General features: G+C 39.9%; 1 protein-coding gene across 3 annotated transcripts in view; it reads left to right on the top strand.

Annotated features, from left to right (window-relative positions):
* Window positions 1–3250: 3250 nt before the first annotated feature.
* Window positions 3251–13895, top strand: part of LOC128687065 (proline-, glutamic acid- and leucine-rich protein 1-like) — a 32246-nt gene continuing 21601 nt past the window's right edge. Inside the window, exons 1-4 of one of the 3 annotated variants that reach the window (XM_070082675.1) lie at window positions 3251–3853; window positions 5376–5440; window positions 6911–7007; window positions 11801–11959. In XM_070082675.1, coding sequence (XP_069938776.1) covers window positions 3746–3853; window positions 5376–5440; window positions 6911–7007; window positions 11801–11959 — 429 coding nt within the window. In that variant the 5' untranslated portion in view covers window positions 3251–3745. Of the gene's footprint in view, window positions 3854–5075; window positions 5097–5375; window positions 5441–6910; window positions 7008–11800; window positions 11960–13895 lie in introns of those variants that run through there. The other 2 variants (XM_070082674.1, XM_070082676.1) reach the window with 2 other exon arrangements.

Here is a 13895-nt window from a genome sequence, read left to right as displayed (position 1 = left end):
AATACTTTTGGGTGTCTTGCGCGGATTAATTTGATTTCCATTATTTCTTATGGGGAAAATTAACTTGACTAACGATTATTCTGACTAACGATGAGCTCTCGGGAACGGATTAATAGCGTTAGTCGAGGGTCCACTGTATATATATGTATGTGTGTGTGTGTGTGTGTGTACTCACCTAATTGTGGTTGCAGGGGTCGAGATTCCACTTCCTGGCAACTCTATGACCTGGAGTTTACCTGGAGAGAGTTCCGGGGGTCAATGCCCCCGCGGCCCGGTCCGTGACCAGGCCTCCTGGTGGATCAGAGCCTGATCAACCAGGCTGTTGCTGCTGGCTGCATGCAAACCAACGTACGAGCCACAGCCCGGCTGGTCAGGAACCGACTTTAGGTGCTTGTCCAGTGCCAGCTTGAAGACTGCCAGGGGTCTAACGAACGAACGAACGAAAGTTCAGGTAAGATCCCAAATGGGATGAGCGGGGAAGACGGGACAGACGAAGAATAGTGCTGGAGAGGAGTGTTCTTAGTTGTAGAAATAGAGCCAGGGCTTAACCCAGCAGCTAAGTCGATCGTGGGACAGACATTGAGAACACACATAGCAGGCTCTTCTGTTGGGACTCCGGTGGGTGAATGGGGAAGTGTGGACAGACGATGAATAGTCCTGAGAGGAAGGTCTTGAGTTGTAGATGAAAGAGTCAGGGCTAAACCCAGCTACGTAGCACTGCGAGGCAGTGCAGAGAGGGCATGTTGAGGACATAGAGGAGAGAGCAGACTGCAGACAGTGCTCGCTGGCTGATATGCTTCAGGCTGAGGTGAAGAGCTGGTTTGGACGTCAGGTGTCGGGAGGCTCACGCTGTGTGTTGCGGAAGTGTGTTGAGTGTTTGGCTACACTTCGCTGGTGATGGAGCCACTCTTGAGTCTTTTGAAGTCTCTCTTGGACATGTGGAATAGTTGCATTCTGAGGTTAGAGCAGTTCAGATTCGTCACGAGGTAAGATAGTGCGTTTTCAAAAGGAATTTGGTGAGGTTTGGTGCAGGTGTACTTAACAGCTCCCTCCTTCATTAAGTGGAGCATATCAGCTAGGCTTATTTCGGTTGGGAGGTTGGGGGTGGTGTAGAAGGTTAGAGACCCATTAAAGGCTTGGCTTAGGTAACGGTTGCCTGTGGTTTCTTCTTCGACTACTACTTCGTCGTTGTCCGAGGGTTGTTCATAATGTTCTGGTACTATTTCGTCATCTGTGACTGTGTTGAGAGGAAGCAGGGAGTGTTGGTCGGTTGTGATTTGTTGGGCTGGTGGTGGGTGGTGAGAGGTGGCAGTAGACAGTGGTGTTGGTTCTGGAGCAGAGTCTTGGTCAGAGATACGAGTAGGACCAGGGATTGAGGTGAAGTTAACAATGTCTGGAATTAGCTTGAGGAGGTCTTGTGATGGTGGCGAGTCTGGAAAGTTGAAGTTTGGCATGTTGTTAAGGCGAAACAGTTCATTGATTGTGGTGTTGAATGAGCCAGAGTTTGCAGCATTAGTGAGGTGTGCATACATCATACAGTATAGCACCTTGGATGGAGCAGCGTCAGGAAGAGCAGAGAGACTGGCTGGGTGGAGATGATTGTTGTGTAGCTTGAAGGAGTTCGGTGGTATCTGATTGAATTTTTGCAATGGCGGCGTATGTTGGCGATTTAGAGTTGTTCTTCTTGGTTTCTTCAATGGTTTTCTTAGACAGAACTTCTTTACGTAGAGGGCATTTTGCTGCAAGGGTGTGGTGAGTACCTTTGCAGTTGAGGCAGGTAGGAGAGGTAGTGGTAGTAGAACATTCCTTGAAGTCATGGCCGTCTTTACCGCAGTTTGTGCAGTACTTCTTCCCTTTCAGAGGACAGCCAGGCGTTGAGTGGTGATAGGAGTAGCAGGTCCAGCATGGCGAGATGTGGGCGAAACGTTCGGGTTCTATGTGACTTGGATGGATATGATAGTAGGAGATAGCTAGGCCGTCAGACAGTGCTCTAGTAGCCATATTGATGTTGGAGAAGGTTAGCTTGATCATTGTAGTGGCGTTGGGGATCTTGGTGATATGTTCAATCGACGCCCAGGTATTTTGTTCCTCGATAGAGGTCTTGAGATCCTCAGTCGATAAAGAAGTGACGAGTTTGTCAAGCCGTTTGACGAAAACGGAACGTTTCGCCAGCAAAAAAGGTGAAGGGGAGATGGTGAACTGTCGGTCTCTGAGGGTTTTCATAGAAGTGTCGGCGATCAGCTTTGAGGCTTCATAATCGTCAGTACAGACGACGATGAATGAGTCCTTCGTTGAGTGGATGGCCGTAAATTTAACCTGTAGGCAAGTCTTTACAGCGGCAGCAAGGGCAAGCTTAGTCGAGTCATTTATTACTCCACTGTTGGGTTTGATCCTTACACGGTTTGCAATCATGAAGGAGTAAGGCAGGCGCTGGTACGATGATTATAGGTTCCCTGTCCCGACGGGGATCGAAGGAACACTTCTTGAGGTGAGGAGCGACTGTCTTACGATGATGTGTTTGGAGTTGACTTCACTTCACTGAACATGCCAGGGGTCTGTTGGTAATCCCCCTTATGTACGCTGGGAGGCAGTTGAACAGTCTCGGGCCCCTGACACTTATTGTATGGTCTCTTAACGTGCTAGTGACACCCCTGCTTTTCATTGGGGGGATGTTGCATCGTCTGCCAAGTCTTTTGCTTTCGTAGTGAGTGATTTTCGTTTGCAAGTTCGGTACTAGTCCCTCTAGGATTTTCCAGGTGTATATAATCATGACTGAAGAAATACTTCCTAACATCACTGTGACTCATCTGAGTCTTCAGCTTCCAACTGTGTCCCCTTGTTTCTGTGTCCCATCTCTGGAACATCCTGTGTGTGTATGTGTAAGATAAGTAAGTTTATTCAGGTATACACAAGACAGTTACATAGATTATCATACATAGCAGCATATGTGTAGAGAAGCTATTCCTAGGATGACCCAAAAAAGTCAAAGTGACAATTCCATTGGTCTCCACCTCTTCAATGTCTAGTTTTAGCTCTACCTGGGGTTAAGTCAAGGGCGCTCATTCGACCTAATGAAAATACAATTTCGTCTTCCTTTTCAGTCCAAATTTAGCCAATTAATTTTCCCGGATTCGGAAAATAGGGTTCAATAAGGAGTAAAATTTATTAACCCTTAACAACCCCTACAAAACAACAGTAACATTCAAGACTGAATAAATAATCAAATATTTTAATTAATGTGCGCTATTCAGTTAATAAATCACTTATATTTAGTAAATAATTTTTTATTTGCGTGTATTTGGTATTATGATATTTGATAGTAGTAAGTAGGAAGGTAATTTGTGGTGTTAAGGCAACACGTGTATGACTGCCCAGGTCTCGTACACTCAGTAGGTGCAGTTCGTGCACTCAGCAGGTCTAGTTCGTGCACTCAGCAGGTCTAGTTCGTGCATTCAGCAGGTGCAGTTCGTGCACTCAGCAGGTGCAGTTCGTGCACTCAGTAGGTGCAGTTCGTGCACTCAGCAGGTCTAGTTCGTGCACTCAGCAGGTCCAGTTTGTGCACTCAGTAGGTGCAGTTCGTGCACTCAGCAGGTCTAGTTCGTGCACTCAGCAGGTCTAGTTCGTGCACTCAGCAGGTCTAGTTCGTGCACTCAGGAGGTCCAGTTCGTGCACTCACCAGCAGAACCACAAAGTGCACATAACCAAACTAAAAGAGAAGAAGTTAACTGGATGAACCATAAAGACGATGGAGGTTTATGAGAATATTATCAGTCGACTACATCAACGTTACTTCAGCAACAACAGTCACATTATTACCGAGGCTCTACAAAATACCGGACTTTTTCAGAGCGAAGTACGATTTTTTGTGTAACATTCTCTTAAATGTGTCTGTTATGTTAGTGCTGTGTGACCCTTGTAGGTTTAGCGCTTCATTTTTTGATGATAATAATATGTTGGTATATTTAGGTACAGGTATGCATAAGTACAGTAGTATCCCTGGTATCTACCAGGGATACCTGGATATGAGCAAATCCCATATATAAGTAATTTTTCGTTAGGTAAGACACATATGCAACAGTTAGGTATCTTTATTTCGAAACGTTTCGCCTACACAGTAGGCTTCTTCAGTCGAGTACAGAAAAGTTGATAGAAGCAGAAGATACTTGAAGACGATGTAATCAGTCCATCGTCTTCAAGTATCTTCTGCTTCTATCAACTTTTCTGTACTCGACTGAAGAAGCCTACTGTGTAGGCGAAACGTTTCGAAATAAAGATACCTAACTGTTGCATATGTGTCTTACCTAACAATCTGTCGGTATTTTATACCATTTTAATGTTCATAAGTAATTTTTCGTTTACTTGCGTACCTGTGATAAAATGAGTCTAGAATTAGCAGTTTTTCACCCATGGGAAGCATTTTACGGCTTCTCTTAGACTTCAAAGAACTGCCAGCATCACTAATTTGGTACTTTGGGGTCATTAAACAAAATTAAAGGTTATTTTCAGGCCACAGTAAACCATGGATAACTGAAACTGCGGATTCCGAATCCACAGATATGGGGGTACTACCGTACAGTCATCATATATAGATTAACTTGTAAATTACTTAGGATAACCCAAAAAAGTCAGGGACTTATTTGCATTGCCTTTTATTTCTGCTTAAGGACCCTAATGAGAAGTTCTAACTTTTTGGGGGGAGTTATCCTAGGTAATTTACATGTACATATGTTACTATGTATGATAATTGTACTTATGTGCACCTGTGTCTAAATATACTTAAGGATAGCAATTGAAGGAAATAAGTCATTTAGTCGACTTGTTTTGGGTTATCGTAGTGAGTTTACGTGTATGTTACCATGTATGATAATTGTAAATCATCCAAAACTTGTGTAATTGTTCTTATGAAACTCGTACCTCAATATCTTGATTGATTTCTGCAATATCTCATAGCCAGTCTCCTAATAGTAAGGTATTACAAAAAAAAAAAATGAAAATAAGTCATTTTGATTTAAGAATGATAGACAGCCAGGTATGAGAAAGTGAATGCTAGCTCTCATTTCTCAAACCAAGAGCCCTTCACCAGAAAAGGAATGAAGGTAAACATGCAGAATGGTGTTTCTCTTTTTGTATAACCTTTTGTAGTTAATATGGACAGTGATGGAGTGATTGATGGTGGAAATGTTTCTTCATTTTCTGGTCACCTTGCCTTGATGGGTAATGGCTGATGTGTTTTTATTTACTGAGGGGGCTTTGCTTACATAGTTTTTTTATCATTTGCTTTCCTATTATATTTAGTTGATAAGAAAATATTTTCTTGGTGTTAAAAGGTTTTGTTTTGGACTAATGAGAGGAGATGATCCTTATATTTTTTTCAGGCTCGTCACCTGTTGGAGTCTCACGTGAAACACATCAATATTTTACTGAGCCATAAGAAAACTGGGTGAGTTGAAATGAAGAACTTCCTTCACTCTTCAAGTTATTTAGATATATTTTGGTTTATGTTAGGTTTTGTTGGGTTGCATTATATTTTGTTACTTGTGGGTTTAGCACTTTATTTTGATTGTAGTAATAATAATTATATTCTTAGTTTTTCACCTAGTGCACAACATAACATTATTTCTGTAGCAGAACCAACATATTATTGAACTTCTTACAAATTTCTACTACCATTCACTGTACACTTATTTTCTTTTTTTATTGCTCTGTTGTTAATACATGTAGTTTGTATTCTTGTAATATTTACTATATACTGTATATAAATAACCAACATTCAACAGTACAGAAATAACTCGAATATTATTATAGTCCTAACATGGAGACTCCATGGCTGACGAGTCTCTGGTTACTAAAAATATTTGCATTATTTCTGTCTGTTGAATGTGGGTTGTTTATAGTGTGTACTAAAGTGTATGCTGTTTAAACATAGTCGTGCGTCACTTAATGATGGGGATACATTCTGAGAAATGTGCCGTTAGGCGAACATCACATAGATGTATGAGGCTGCTGCTGGCGTAACACAGAATACTCTACTGTGTTTTTTATAAGTAGAAAGAGTACACGCTAGAATAATGATAAAAAGTATAGTATAATAAATACATAAACTAGTAACATAGTTGTTTACTATCATTATCGAGTATTATGTACCGTACATAATTGTATATGCTATACTTTTATAGGACTAGCAGCACATGGGACCACTGTTGTATATGCAGTCTGTCATTGACCCAAATATCATCATGTGGTGCATGACTGTATCTACAAATTTCATGTACTTGTCAGTACATGTAATGCTGATCCAAAGCACATGTTCACTAGTCAAAGACAATCTTTAATACATTATATCTTTGAAATCACAAAAATACTAAAATAGCTACAGTATTATATCACATATCATAAGCAGATTAAATTATTAATATACAGTTGGCTGTTACAAAAATGTCTGAGACAGTTTACAGGTGTAATATATTTACTGTTGCATATTGACTACTCAGCTGATCAGAATCTGACATGAGGAACTTGTCAGGTTCCCTCTCAGAGACAATTAGAAGTACTCATACTTCTCAGTTTTTAATTGGTTGAAGTTATTACTGGCTTTACTTTTATACTGTAGCTATAGAAAATGAAGTTAATGAAGAATAAGTCACATTACCATGACTGGAACAATTCACAAATAAACTACATTTAGGAGGGGAAACTTATGACAGCATTTGTCTGTTCTAGATTGTTGGTGCCTGACTGCATGAAGTGGGTATTGGAAAATTGTGTTCACCTCCTCTAGTACCATGATGATCTGGTCCCTAACACTTAGATTTAGTCTAAATATATTCACAAAATAATAATTATTATTATTATTATTATTATTGTGCTTAGACATTGGTATACATGTAATTAATGAGTTTTTGTGTTTCAGGGAAGATGGAATAAAGCTTTTACTGGCCTTGGTACCACAGTGTCCCCTCGTGGTGTTAACCAAGCAAGGGGAGAGGTGGTTGAGATTTTGTGCTCAGGTTAGTGCAGTAAACCATCATTTAGTATGTGGGATGTCTTCCTGAAAGTCTGTGTACAGTATTTTCATTCAAAATATACATGTGACATGTTAGGATGTTTTAATCTTCACTGTACAAAGTTAATAACATATGGAAAACATGGGCTACATCCAAAAATGTCAAGGTTAACATTCTGGTTATCATTTTTGTCCCCCAAAAGTAAAGTACATAATACTATATATATATAATGTATATTATATATATAATATATATGTATATAATTATATATATATATATGTATATTATATACAGTGGACCCCCGCATAACGATTACCTCCGAATGCGACCAATTATGTAAGTGTATTTATGTAAGTGCTTTTGTACGTTTATGTTTGGGGGTCTGAAATAGACTAATCTACTTCACAATATTTCTTATGGGAACAAATTCGGTCAGTACTGGCACCTGAACATACTTCTGGAGTGAAAAAATATCGTTAACCGGGGGTCCACTGTATAGGTTGGTAGACAGCAACCACCCAGGAAGGTACTACCGTCCTGCCAAGTGAGTGTAAAACGAAAGCCTGTAATTGTTTTACATGATGGTAGGATTGCTGGTGTCTTTTGTGTGTCTCATAAATATGCAAGATTACAGGCATGTCTTGCTACTTCTACTTACACTTAGGTCACACTACACATACATGTACACGTTTATTTATACACACTCATCTGAGTTTTCTTTGATTTTATCTTAATAGTTCTTGGTCTTATTACTTTTCCTTTTATATCCATGGGGAAGTGGAATAAGAATCTTTCCTCCGTAAGCCATGCGTGTTGTAAAACCCCTTTTCCTGTAAAGATTACTAAAAAGAATAAGAAGAAGAAAATTGTCAAAGTGGGAAGTCTGAATGTGTGTGGATGTTGTGCAAATGATAAGAAAGAGATGATTGTGGATGTTATGAATGAGAAGAAACTGGATGTCCTGGCTTTAAGTGAAACAAAGCTGAAGGGGGTGGGAGACTTTCAATGGAGAGGAATAAATGGGATTAGGTCAGGGGTTTCAAATAGAGTTAGAGCTAAAGAAGGAGTAGCAATAATGTTGAAGGATAAGCTATGGCAGGAAAAGAGGGACTACAAATGTATAAATTCAAGGATTATGTGGAGTAAAATAAAGATTGGATGTGAAAAGTGGGTTATAGTAAGCGTGTATGCACCTGGAGAAGAGAGAAGTGTTGGATGTGAAAAGTGGGTTATAGTAAGCGTGTATGCACCTGGAGAAGAGAGAAGTGTAGAGGAGAGAGAGAGAGAGATTCTGGGAAATGTTGAGCGAATGCGTGGGGAGTTTTGAATCAAGTGTGAGAGTAATGGTGGTTGGGGATTTCAATGCTAAAGTGGGTAAAAATGTTACGGAGGGAGTAGTAGGTAAATTTGGGGTGCCAGGGGTAAATGTAAATGGGGAGCCTTTAATTGAGCTATGTGTAGAAAGAAATTTGGTAATAAGTAATACATATTTTATGAAAAAAGAGGATAAATAAATATACAAGGTATGATGTAGCACGTAATGAAAGTAGTTTGTTAGATTATGTATTGGTGGATAAAAGGTTGATGGGTAGGCTCCAGGATGTACATGTTTATAGAGGGGCAACTGATATATCAGATCATTATTTAGTTGTAGCTACAGTTAGAGTAAGAGGTAGATGGGAAAAGAGGAAGGTGGCAACAACAAGTAAGAGAGAGGTGAAAGTGTATAAACTAAGGGAGGAGGAAGTTCGGGTGAGATATAAGCGACTATTGGCAGAAAGGTGGGCTAGTGCAAAGATGAGTAGTGGGGGGGTTGAAGAGGGTTGGAATAGTTTTAAAAATGCAGTATTAGAATGTGGGGCAGAAGTTTGTGGTTATAGGAGGGTGGGGGCAGGAGGAAAGAGGAGTGATTGGTGGAATGATGAAGTAAAGGGTGTGATAAAAGAGAAGAAGGTAGCTTACGAGAGGTTTTTACAAAGCAGAAGTGTTATAAGAAGAGCAGAGTATATGGAGAGTAAAAGAAAGGTGAAGAGAATGATGAGAGAGTGCAAAAGGAGAGCAGATGAAAGAGTGGGAGAGGCACTGTCAAGAAATTTTAATGAAAATAAGAAAAAATTTTGGAGTGAGTTAAACAAGTTAAGAAAGCCTAGGGAAAGTATGGATTTGTCAGTTAAAAACAGAGTAGGGGAGTTAGTAGATGGGGAGAGGGAGGTATTAGGTAGATGACGAGAATATTTTGAGGAGCTTTTAAATGTTGAGGAAGAAAGGGAGGCGGTAATTTCATGCACTGGCCAGGGAGGTATACCATCTTTTAGGAGTGAAGAAGAGCAGAATGTAAGTGTGGGGGAGGTACGCGAGGCATTACGTAGAATGAAAGGGGGTAAAGCAGCTGGAACTGATGGGATCATGACAGAAATGTTAAAAGCAGGGGGGGATATAGTGTTGGAGTGGTTGGTACTTTTGTTTAATAAATGTATGAAAGAGGGGAAGGTACCTAGGGATTTGTGGAGAGCATGTATAGTCCCTTTATATAAAGGGAAAGGGGACAAAAGAGATTGTAAAAGTTATAGAGGAATAAGTTTACTGAGTATACCAGGAAAAGTATACGGTAGGGTTATAATTGAAAGAATTAGAGGTAAGACAGAATGTAGGATTGCGGATGAGCAGGGCAGCTTCAGAGTGGGTAGGGGATGTGTAGATCAAGTGTTTACATTGAAGCATATATGTGAACAGTATTTAGATAAAGGTAGGGAAGTTTTTATTGCATTTATGGATTTAGAAAAGGCATATGATAGAGTGGATAGAGGAGCAATGTGGCAGATGTTGCAAGTATATGGAATAGGTGGTAAGTTACTAAATGCTGTAAAGAGCTTTTATGAGGATAGTGAGGCTCAGGTTAGGGTATGTAGAAGAGAGGGAGAATACTTCCCGGTAAAAGTAGGTCTTAGACAGGGATGTGTAATGTCACCATGGTTGTTTAATATATTTATAGATGGGGTTGTAAAAGAAGTAAATGCTAGGGTGTTCGGGAGAGGGGTGGGATTAAATTATGGGGAATCAAATTCAAAATGGGAACCGACACAGTTACTTTTTGCTGATGATACTGTGCTTATGGGAGATTCTAAAGAAAAATTGCAAAGGTTAGTGGATGAGTTTGAGAATGTGTGTAAAGGTAGAAAGTTGAAAGTGAACATAGAAAAGAGTAAGGTGATGAGGGTATCAAATGATTTAGATAAAGAAAAATTGGATATCAAATTGGGGAGGAGGAGTATGGAAGAAGTGAATGTTTTCAGATACTTGGGAGTTGACGTGTCAGCGGATGGGTTTATGAAGGATGAGGTTAATCATAGAATTGATGAGGGAAAAAAGGTGAGTGGTGCATTGAGGTATATGTGGAGTCAAAAAACGTTATCTATGGAGGCAAAGAAGGGAATGTATGAAAGTATAGTAGTACCAACACTCTTATATGGATGTGAAGCTTGGGTGGTAAATGCAGCACCGAGGAGACGGTTGGAGGCAGTGGAGATGTCCTGTCTAAGGGCAATGTGTGGTGTAAATATTATGCAGAAAATTCGGAGTGTGGAAATTAGGAGAAGGTGTGGAGTTAATAAAAGCATTAGTCAGAGGGCAGAAGAGGGGTTGTTGAGGTGGTTTGGCCATTTAGAGAGAATGGATCAAAGTAGAATGACATGGAAAGCATATTAATCTATAGGGGAAGGAAGGAGGGGTAGGGGTCGTCCTCGAAAGGGTTGGAGAGAGGGGTAAAGGAGGTTTTGTGGGCGAGGGGCTTGGACTTCCAGCAAGCGTGCATGAGCGTGTTAGATAGGAGTGAATGGAGACGAATGATACTTGGGACCTGACGATCTGTTGGAGTGTGAGCAGGGTAATATTTAGTGAAGGGATTCAGGGAAACCGATTATTTTCATATAGTCGGACTTGAGTCCTGGAAATGGGAAGTACAATGCCTGCACTTTAAAGGAGGGGTTTGGGATATTGACAGTTTGGAGGGATATGTTGTGTATCTTTATATGTGTATGCTTCTAAACTGTTGTATTCTGAGCACCTCTGCAACAACAGTGATAATGTATGAGTGTGGTGAAAGTGTTGAATGATGATGAAAGCATTTTCTTTTTGGGGATTTTCTTTCTTTTTTGGGTCACCCTGCCTCAGTGGGAGACGGCCGACTTGTTGAAAAAAAAAAAATACGTATATATACCGGAGCGTACAACTTGCATACTGGCAACCCTTAAAACAGGGAACGGGTGAGGCTTGAACCCTGGGCAAGTGAGTGGTAAAACTCATAGGCCAGTGTGTTAACCACTGGGCCAGCTGGCTCTAATAAGATTCATCCAACTGTAAGTACATTTCTATACACCATAACGAGGTTAACATGGACTCCACTGTGACTACAAATGCAGGTTTTTACAGATGTATCCCACTCCAGAGTAGCTGTGGTGTATGCCATTGTCATTTCAAAACAATCGATCAGGATATGTAGCCCCTCCAGGGAGGCTCCTTGATGCCAGTGAGGGGCTCTTGATCCAAGGAATTAAACCTGATCTCCCTTTCCTTGAATTGAGCCTGATTACCTGCTGTTTCCCAAGGTGCTTTTTGCTTCCTATGGTTTTAGTGCTTATCCTATGATTGTAATAATGTTAATGCTCAACAGTGACTGTCCCACCAAACTCGGGAATTTATTTCATTAAGAATTCTGTGTCCATACCATACACTTATCTAAAGTCAAACATTTTGAAAAAATATTGGTTCTTCAATAACAATATTTTTTTTATTCACAGGTTATCAACTCAGGTTATTGTGCAAGAGCCAAGATTGATGCATGTCAGAGTATGATCATCATCCTTAAGGGACTTCCCAATCTTCCAGAGTTACAGAGAACTGTGTTGTCCAAACCGGCTGCTCCATTGGTCACAGATCTGGCTGCTGCTGATTCTTTGGTAACATTAATGGCATTCTCAATTTTCATCATGATGGATTTCCGTTTAGTATATGGCTCATGCAGTGCTATAGTGCTAATGGTTCCTGCAGTTTAATCCCTGAAAACAAAGACAACAGTTGCAGAATAAGCCTTTATTGGAACGTAATATTTTGCTCTGTGTAAAACTTTAGCAAGTCATTTCAAAACTTAATGGAACTCAACACTAAGATTTTTTTTTTTTTTTTTTCAAAATCTTGCCACACAGGAATTTTATTTTCTGGGTTATTTAAACTTAGTGTAATAATTTTTATGTCATGATTTTTTGGTTTGAATGGCTTTTATTTTTTGTATTAAATGCTTAGTTTGAGAATGTAAATGTCCTAATCATGGGAGAAGAAAATATTCACTTTTTATTGTCAAAAGTTTTGTAAATCCAAGAATTTCCTTCGTATCTGTATCAGTGCTGTTATTTCACATGTGATTGCATCTTTATAATTACAGTATTTTCATATATTTTTTGACATTAGCACAGGAATATGTATAAACTGTTTATCAATGACTCATTGTATCAATAGAAGTAATAATCTTTCCATTAAGATTACAGTATACTGCACTTGTAATTTAAAGTGTTTATACTGTACAGTGGTGGTTCCCAACCCGTGGGCTGCAAATCCACATTGAGGACAACTTGAGTGTGCCGAGGGAAATACAGTGGACCCCCGGTTAACAATATTTTTTCATTCCAGAAGTATGTTCAGGTGCCAGTACTGACCGAATTTGTTCCCATAAGGAATATTGTGAAGTAGATTAGTCCATTTCAGACCCCAAAACATACATGTACAAACACTCTTGCATAAATACACTTACATAATTGGTCGCATTGGGAGGTGATCGTTAAGCGGGGGTCCACTGTACAAAGCTGTGTGACAAGTATTGCTCCTCAGCCAGGGTTTGATTTTCTCAGTTACTGGAGCTTGAAATATAGCTATTAGCAGGTGTGGGTCCATGAAATTTTTTGAGGTTAAAAAGGAGTTTGTGTACTTGAGGTTGGGAACCACTCATGTACATTATACAAATTTTCTTTGGCAGTACGAATGTGACTAACTGTGATACTATAATTATAATATAAAATAGCATATTTAACATGTGATTACAACTCCTTCATATCAGTCTGTGAAACTACAGTGGACCCCCGACATTCGATGGCATCGACATTCGATAAATCCGACGTTCGATGCATTTTAACCCAAAAATTTCGCCTCGACATTCGATGGAAAACCCGACATTCGATACGATTCATACGAGACGTGTCCACGTGTGGCCTGAACTGCCCCATGTGTGCCAGTGTTTACAAGCCAGCCAGTGTGCGCGCATCTAAGGATACATTTGGTACATTCCATGTTATCCATATTATCACTGTTTTTGGTGCTTGTTTTTGCAAAATAAGTAACCATGGGCCCCTAAGAAAGCTTCTAGTGCCAACCCTTCGAGAAAAAAGGTGCTAATGACTATTGAAATGAAGAAAGAGATAATTGCAAAGTACGAAAGTGGAGTGCGTGTGTCGGAGTGCATGATGATTTGGTAAAGAAATTGCCTGCAACTAGTGGTGATGTGAGTGAAGTTAAGGCCAGCAAAGGTTGGTTTGAAAGATTTAAGAATTGTAGTGGCATACACAGTGTGGTAAAGCATGGTGAGGCTGCCAGTTCAAGTCCTAATGGAAGGGGATTCCCCTTCTAAACACTAACACCATCCACACACTCCCCTCTTCCCATCTCATCAATCACCACCAGATCTTCATTAAAGGCAAGTGTCAATTATTCTATTGTTATTGTTGTTATTGTAATTATTCTATTGCATTAAACTTAATATTTCATGTGGTAAAATTTTTGTTTTCATACTTTTGGGTGTCTTGCACGGATTAATTTGATTTCCATTATTTCTTATGGGGAAAATTA

The sequence above is a fragment of the Cherax quadricarinatus genome, chromosome 7 (assembly GCF_038502225.1).
Source record: "Cherax quadricarinatus isolate ZL_2023a chromosome 7, ASM3850222v1, whole genome shotgun sequence".
NCBI lineage: Eukaryota > Metazoa > Arthropoda > Malacostraca > Decapoda > Parastacidae > Cherax > Cherax quadricarinatus.
This window is presented reverse-complemented; position numbering and strand designations above follow the sequence as displayed.